The sequence below is a fragment of the Macaca nemestrina genome, chromosome 6 (assembly GCF_043159975.1).
Source record: "Macaca nemestrina isolate mMacNem1 chromosome 6, mMacNem.hap1, whole genome shotgun sequence".
In the NCBI taxonomy this organism is placed as follows: domain Eukaryota; kingdom Metazoa; phylum Chordata; class Mammalia; order Primates; family Cercopithecidae; genus Macaca; species Macaca nemestrina.
In genome coordinates this window covers 139,704,278-139,713,298 of record NC_092130.1, presented here as the reverse complement: position 1 = coordinate 139,713,298, position 9,021 = coordinate 139,704,278, and the positions used below count along the sequence as shown (strand labels likewise).

General features: G+C 35.7%; 1 protein-coding gene across 2 annotated transcripts in view; it reads right to left on the bottom strand.

Moving 5' to 3' along the window:
* LOC105487449 (phosphatidylinositol specific phospholipase C X domain containing 3) overlaps nt 1-9,021 on the bottom strand; it is a 185,945-nt gene that overhangs the window by 63,990 nt on the left and 112,934 nt on the right. For both annotated transcript variants that reach the window (XM_011750898.3, XM_071098982.1), the window contains exon 2: nt 1,110-1,818. In XM_011750898.3, the coding sequence (XP_011749200.2) occupies nt 1,110-1,818 (709 nt within the window). The remainder of the gene's footprint in view (nt 1-1,109; nt 1,819-9,021) is intronic.

Here is a 9,021-nt window from a genome sequence, read left to right as displayed (position 1 = left end):
CTCTGTCTCTTTAGCATAATTCAAAATGTCAGTGAAAGATAAAAATAAGAGATCTGATAAGGATTTACGTTCTTTCTTCAGATGATGTTTGTATTGTTTAACATTTTACCTCAAAAGAATAAATAATATGTATAATTCAGCATATTGTGTCACACTTGCAGGAAAAAACCTGTGATTGCTCAAGTTATACCTCACAGGTAATGAACATTCTACATGTTTGGCTGGGCTTGACCAATGAAGTGACCACTGTCTCAGGGGTAACCATTCCTTATAAGGCTGCATATGTAGTATAAAAGGCATAGGATATAGTTTGAGAATAGAGTTTGAGTATCCATGTTATCATTCACTGTTGAAGCGGTCTTAGGAAAAATATATCACTTTTTTGAACCTCATTTTTTAAATCTGTAAGACAATATCTACTTCTCAGGGTTGTTATGCATTTCAAATGGAATTAGGGATATTAAAAGACTCTGCAAATGGTGGAGAAAGGATATTGCAATCTATAAAGCAACACACAAATGTGAAAAAAGGGTGCTATGAAAAGACAACTAGACATGGAGTCAAAATACATGGGGTTATGGGTTGATCTGTGGTCCACAAAAAGACATGTTAAAGTCCTAACCCCCGCTACCTGTGAGTGTGACCTTATTTGGAAATTGGTTCCTTGCCGAAGTAATTAAGATGAAGTTATTAGAGCAGGCCCTAATTCAATATGACTAGTATCCTTATAAGCAAAGGAAAACACAGAGACACATGAGAAAATGGCATGAGAAAAAGGAGGCAGAGACTGGAGTGATGTATGTATAAGCCAAGTAACACTCAGGCTTGCCAGCCACCACCAGAACCTAGGAGACAGGCATAGAACAGATTCTCTCTTAGAGTCCTCAGGAGGAACCAACCCTGCCGACACTGATTTCAGACTTCTAGGTTTCAGAACTGTGAGATAATATATTTTTATTGTTTTAAGACACCCAATTTGTGGTACTTTGTTATTGCAGCCCCGGGGACCTAAATACGTAAGTGTGAATTTTAGCTTCATCACTTGTGAGCTCTATGAATTCAAGTTAAATTATTTGAGGTTTTCCCCCTGACATTTTAAAGACACTTACCTTTCTGTGATTGTTTCTCTGAGGCCACTTGCCACCCCTTTGACTACAGTGCTAGCTTTGGGGGTCAGCACCACCTGAGATATAAAAAACGATCCCTTCTTTCTTCTTTCAGTGATGGATGCTTGAAGAAACTGGATCAGTTTCTCAGGGTCTGTGGTGTTGGCCCAGGGTGCTGGCATCATCTGCCCGGGCCAGAGAAAGGGCACTTCCAGAGCCACTGGACTATGGTAGAAGACCAGCACTTGATAGTCCTTCTCCCACAGGTACTTTAAACTAACTTCCTGGGCAAAAATCGCTGGGCACATTTTATTTCCATAGATGTCTTTCAGCATTTGGACCAGTTTTTCATGGTGATATTTCTGCATCCCATAGAAGTGGTTGAAGTCCAAGAACACTACCTCCTTATGGTGATCTGTGAGGAATGCATTGATCTCCTCAAGGCCTTCATTGACTTTGGCACTGAACAAACCATGAGCAAAATAGAGTTCATTGTCGGGGTCTCTGGGCTTGGTGGAAATTCGAAGATCAAAATAACGAATTCCAGCTCCTAGCTGGCCAGTAAAATTCATTGTCTGAGTGGCCAACCATTTCCGCATGAGCTTTTTGGCCACAGTTCCAAACACAGAGACAAAATTCTGGACAGTTTCTGGCTGTTCAGGACCTACTGGAGAGGCTTCATCAATGTAGAAGCTGAAGGAATCATGAGACCCTAGGAGAATAACAAGCATAGTGTGGTTAATTTCCAGGTCTTTGCCCTTCCCAACTTCTTTCCCTCTTGCAATATCCATACCTCTCCCTCAAATGAGACACAGGAAATACTAAGAAATTTAGTACTAGTTATTTTTTATGCCTTAGGAGAGTCCTTTACATAATTTGACATAAGACACAGAACACTTCAATAGATCAAATTGGTTATAAAAGAATAAGAAGATTTCGTTATCATTAAATTTAAAATTTAAATAATCATCTATTCTGTGAACCGAGAATGTAATACACTCACTAGAATTGGCTTTCCATATGGGTGACATAAGTGATCGTTCATAAAGCGATATGTATGAAGACTCACCAGTACCCCAATACTTTACAGTCTTACCCTTCTCCTTGATTTTGGGTTGATTTTAAGCCTAGAAGGATTGTCTCAATGAATAAAGATGCCCTTTTCACAAGCAATCAGCATTCGAATTGTTACCTTATTCACTTTGGAAGGCACAGGAGGTCAAAGTGATAGAGGGAAGGAGAAATAAGACAAGAAGGCAGTACAATGCTGACATATTTAACTTCATTCCTGACCTTGTATTTGGGCAACTGTAAACTTAGATGAAGTCAAGTACTTTTCACATATTGAATAAATGATTAACTGTTCTTGCAAGTCAACAGCATTTAAAAATTAACAGCATTTAAAAATTGGCAGCATTTAAAAAGTAACTAATAGACTCTTCACAAATTTTCTCTCAATAGCATAAACTCTTTTGGGAATTGGCTTCTAAATTTAGAATAATTTCTTCCTAGGAAGAAAAAGGACTATTTATTTGATTAGTTTTGGCAGTTGCAAATTTCAAGACTCCAGAAATGTAGCAATGAACACGTGTGTGATTTGTCACAAACAGAGAGTGGCATTTGAAACTCTTTATTAGGACCCAATAAAGAAAAGTTATCTCAAGGTTGCATTTTATTTCTTAAAGCCTCCTTTAATTCTTAGGCCTAACCCACTGAAGAGCTAAAATTAAATTAACATATTCTAAAAATTTCATACATTAGAGGGCAGATATGCTTTAAATTCTGACACCCTTTCCTGTTTCATGACCTTGTCCTAGTAACATCGTTCCCCATCTGTTACTCAGGCTTCCTCTGAGTACACTTTGTTGCCCCATTCCTGATTTTCCTCCCTTGAGGCACATATTTTCCTAGTTCTTTCACTCCCCAACCCAAAACTCACATACATATAAATACACAGAGGCACACACAAGAATCTTAAGTTTATCCATACAACACTTCAAAGCCTTGGTCTGATAAATTAGTTGAAGGATTTTTTTCAGTGATGCAAAATATACCATTCGTCTATATTCCATATCTAAGTCTATTTCTATCTATCTATCTATCTATCTATCTATCTATCTATCTATCTATCTATCTTTCTGTCTATCTATCTATATCTAGCTTTAACAGCCCATAAGAATCACAAGTGCCTAAATCTCAGACACCATGGTAGGTTGTTAAAGAAAATAATTTGCAAAATATTTTAATACCCTGAAAATCACAACCTTTAAAATTTAGATAAGTTCTCAGAATGATTTGCTTTTTCAAAAACAATAAAAGATAACCCAAATATACAGAAATGGCATGTTTAATTTAATCTGAAACTGCATGTCTTATCTTTAGTAGATGGTGTGGCAAGAAAATGTCAATCCTTTCTGAATAAGCAAAGCTGGAAGTTAGGTTCTGATTGGTAAGTTTTAATAAACATTTAAATTGCTGCATACTGGTTTATTAGTTGCTATTCATCTGACTGCTAATTTAAATGAAAGCTAAACAAATGGTGCTAGAGCTCAATATATACAAAGAAGTGTGTCTAAAGATAGAAGTGAAAGAAAGTTTAAGAAGAATTATGATTAAATGATCTAAGATTAGGAGAGATAATAAATAAATTTATTTAAAAATAAATTTAAACTCTCAAAATAAAAGTTAAAAAGTTAGTTTCAAGGCACATGAAGGGAAAGGTAGATGAAGGTAATTGGTTACTTCTGTAATCTAGTAGAAATTATACTTGGAGGCAGGCAAAAAGAGAATTAAGTATAACTAGATTTCTTTTACTAGAAATGAGTGGTTCTTTTTTTTCAATATGGCTTTAGTTTCACCTTTCTATCACATGGTTATGTGGCAAGTAAAAAAAAAATTGTAAAAATAAAATTTTAAAGGCAAGGAAATCACCACTTTTGAAAATACTGTGAAAGGATACTATACTTTCTAGAGTACATGATTTGTTGACTTTCATGGAAAGTAGCTTCTTAAGGTCAAAATAAGGGAATGTTAAAAATAAAAATAAACAGTCAGAAGGAGAAGCCAATGGTGGCTTCACCAGTATGTGTTTTAAGCCAGATGACTTTGAGGTGTAGCCACAGCACCTGGTATAAAATGGTGCTTCATACTGTAAATCTTATTAGAAAAGAAAATAAAATCAATAGATACAAAACAGTATCTATGCATTTTGTAAGAAAATATGTAATCTACTTTTGGCTAAAAAAATATGAATATTTTGATGACTTTTAATTTTATTTGGAGTAATACTTCTCAATTTCAACATTTTTATGGAACCAGTAAGTTTTCTATTTGTTTGAATGTAAAGCAAAAATACAGCAGTACTTCATAACCATTCAATAATTGTGAGGAAAAGCCTAACCTCGTGTCTTTAAAGCCAGGAGTCCTCTTTGTTCTTGAACTTTTCTGCTACATCTGGTCTGACATTTTGCTTCTATATTGACTTGGTATTCCTGGGCTTCTGACCTTTTATTCTTCTCTCATCCACAGTCTCAAACTCATACCTTGGACCTGGTACTTAATGTCACTCCTCTGATGTTGAATTTAGTTTCTCATCTTTAGGTTCCATTTGCCCTCTCTCCTCAGACAAGGGCTAACCACTCCCATTATACACCCAGTCCCATCAAGTTTGGTTGCTTTGGCTCTGAATAAGTAAATGTAATCAGAGCAACTATTTGTTTCATTTCTTGGAAATAAGCACTTTAATTTGTTTCTCCTCAGTGTGATAAATTGTACCGTCATTCAGGCACTGTGGGAAGCCCACTTCTAAGATGGCACCTAACAATCCTTGCCCTCCTGCATTCATATCCCTCTCTGTGAGTGTGGGCTGAACGTATGACTTGCTTCTAATGAATACATAAGACAAACATGATGGGATGCCCTTTCTGAGATTAGGTTACAAAAGGTTATAACTTCTGTCTTGCTACTTTTTCCCTTGCTTTGATGAGTGAACTGCCATGTTGGAGAGGCCCATGTGACACAGAGGTGGGAGTGGCCCTTGGCCAACAACCAGCTGGGAGCAGAGGTCTTTAGACTAACAGCTCTCAAGGAACTGAATCCTGTTAACGGTCAATGAGTAAGCTTGGAAATAGATCCTGCCTGAGTGAGACCTTGATTGCAGCCCTGGGAGAGAGACCAAAGCAGAGAACCCAGTTAAGTAATGCTTAGATTCCTGATTCACAGAAGTACCCAGAAACTCTGTGTTGTTTTGCACAACTAAATTCAGGGGCAATTGGTTACACAGAAATAGTTAACTAATATAGGCCATCTCTTTGTGGTTAATGAGGGGACTTGTGGCCAATAGACCCAACTGGCTAAAAGGAGAAGTTGGAATTTCAAAGAAGAGAAATTAACTATGTTTATGTTATATGCATGTTTCTGTGATTGAAAACTGTATCAGATATGAGAAAAAATTTTAAAGATGGTTTAAAAAATATTGAATTCACAAATGGACTTTCTTTTTTCCACATACTGTTATGGATGATCTGAGATATCATCTGGCCTAACCAATTGGCACATAGCATCAATTTTATTACCTTATCAGTGTGGAACGTGTGTGTGTGTAATCATTTCTATATTTTATGATTTCCAGTAGTACTGGACTTAACTTCTTATCCCATCATTTGGTATGGTAGGAAGATTGCCCCTAAAACATCCTTCTCCTGGTGATAAGACCTATATAATCCCTCCCCTTGAGTGCAAGGTCTATGATTCCATATTGTTCTTGTGATTATGTTACATTATATAGAAATGAGATTTTTAAAAATATGTAATTAAGGTCCCTAATCAGTTGGCTCTTAGTTAATCAAAGAGAGATTATCCTGAGTAGGCCTGACTTGAGCAGACAAGCTCTTAAAAGAGGCAACAAGCTGCAACAGATATTTTCCTGTTGCTCTTACAGAAGCAAAATGCAATGTTGTAGAGAAGGCCATATGGCAAAGGAAGTCATTAATAGCTCACTAAAGTGGTGTAAACATTTATTTAAACTGAAAGCATCTGAACAATCAGCAGCAACAGAAAAAAAAATATTATTCAAACTTAAGCAGACCCTCCTGAAAATATAGTTGCCATTGCCTCCCCTTCTGATTGAAAAAAAGACTGATCCTTATCACCAGAAAGTGCAAATATAGCTGTCCATAAGCATCATAAAGCCCAGTAGACCATTCCATACTTTTCCAATTAAAATCTTAACCTTTTTGTTAAGTTTAGTATGTGAGCCTTTATTTATGGTTATTCAGGGAGTTACTGCTCACTGAGCACTCCCATCTGCATACCATGCATGCATAAATAAACCTTGCGTTTTCATCTGTTAATCTGTCCATTGACAGTTAGTTTGCAGGCCGCCAATCACTGGACCCAAGATGAAAGGGAAAGGTTTTCCTCAAAATATAGTGAACACTAAGTAGCCTCTAGGAGCTGAGGTCTAAGCTCCTACAACTCAAGAAACCACATTCTGTGAACAACCAACAAGCTTGTAAAAGGAACCGTAGCCGCAAAAGAGATTGCAGTCTTGGTCACACTCTGACTTCAGCCTGGTATCATCCTGAGCAGAGGTCCCAGCTAATTCATATCCATAGTCCTTAATTTACAGAAGCTATGAGAAAGTTTGTATTGTTTAAGCCACTATATTTGTGGTCATTTTAATGCAACAATAGAAAACTAATACATTTGGACACTACTTAAGATCATCTGTATATGTAGTGTCATACGAGTATTACAGTATAGTTGAGACAATTAGTGCGAGTATTCTGTAATTTTTAGACTTTGTGTGTAAAGGGATATGAATGACTTGAGGCAATTACATCATTCTGATTAAAGGCCCCCAGTAACTGGAAGTAAGTTAGCCTCTCTGTGTAAAAAATTATATCTACTACTAATTCTATTTTGCAAATATTTTCTTCAAGTAAAATGGTCTACCTTCAGATGGAAAGAAATGTTCTTATTTTTAAACTAATGAATTGCTCATTCAGTAAAACATTTATCAAGCACTTGCTATAAGTGTTGTTATTATGCTAAGTATAAGACAAGCATTGTTTTCATTCTCATAAATTTACAGCTTAATATGTGATGCACATAGATAAATAATTATAGTAGAGTTGGTAATGATTCTTTAGTCACTATTGCATAGCATGGGGTAGAGAGGAGAAAATGTGTGATAACTGATTATTAATATCAATGGGCTTATGCAAATAATTTTAAAAGAGCTAGACTAAATGCAAAAGTAGCCTTGCTTTTTGGGTTAAATGATAAATGGCTCTTGGGAGCCACACTAAACAGGGTACACAGAATGGGAGCATTTGCATCTGGCTAACTTTGCCTTAGTTTATTGCTGTGGACTAGTTGGAAACTAAAAAAAAAAAATTACATACAATCCTTGCCCCCAAGAGTCTTATAATTTAATTAGGGAAGTTAGGCATAGACACAAACAAATGAATCCTTATACCAAATAGCATTCCTTCATTCTTTCAACAGACATTTACTGAGCGTCAGCTGTGTTCAAGGCACTTATAATTAGGCAGTGGAAGTTAAAGACAGTCGATTTGGATGTGGAAGGAAAACGTGCACTTCTATTTTTATTGATATATTTATCTTAAAATAATAAAAATTAAGCATTAATAACATTTTACATATGTATTGCCACTGTCACCTCCAGGATAGTCAAATACAATATTCAGTACTCAAGGTATTTTTTTTTAAAAAGTGGGAATTCCACTGCCCTGAATGGTACCCTCATTCATTTGATCAGATTGTGCTGCATTGCAGTTTGCTGTAATATCCTGGCTGGTTAAGTAGACTTTAGACTTGCAGAGTTTAATTATCCAAGCACTCCCAAAATAGACATGTGATTTTAGAAGTTATTTTCTTTTTCATAAAAAAGGTCCAGACTAAAGATAATTCAATTAAGTAAATAAGAAATCTAAATCTGACACCTATACTTTTATTATGAGCTTTTCATTAGTCATATGACTGTATTATAATTTTAGCTAATAGAAGGACAACCAAAATAATATGAAATTACCAAGAAGACTACTTGATATGTAGATTCACTTTTACTATTAACTATGAACTTCTCCCTGCATACGTATCATGTTTTGTAATACCAGTTCATAATAGAATAATAACACTACAATAATAAATGTTTTAAAATAACATATATTTTATACTTTATTAGTATAGTAATGCTTGTATAATTTATATATAAATGTTTTTATAATATTTATACATATACAGCACTTTCATAAAATTTATGGATAAATATACTTCTATACCAGTTTCTTGCTTGATTTTTTTTTTTTAGTTGATAGGAGGGCCTCTGATTTAGTCCACTGGAATGATTAGACTGGAAGAACTAAGTAAAAATGACTTGAATCAGAAAATAATGGAGACAGAGAAACCAGTTAAAGCCTATTGATGTGCTAGTGGTTTGAGATATAGAGCGTCTCTGTGAAATAAAACGTACTGAAAAACTTCAGCCCTCAGTGCTTCTCCCCATGTTACAAGATACTGGCATCAGAAAACACCACAAAATGAATACCATTCTTTACTCCTTCCTTGCTTCCCAAATCCCTACTGGGAAGTAACATTTAGCAGTGTGAGAGTAATGAAGCAGAATACCTCCTTCCTCCAGATACCAACACAGATGCATAAGAAGACATAGCTGAATTTCTGAGCAACAGGTGTTAACTTACAAAGCACAGGTAAGCTGTACTGTGTTCTTTGCAATTGAAGTCAAATATCCCAACATGAGAAGAGCCCCTCTGCATATAGACAAAGATAACCAACTGTAGCTAAAGGCTTCCATGTACTTTCAGTACTCAAAATAGTCATACATCTGGGCGTTCTGCCAGTCAACACCATGTCTGCTGTTGATGTTGGT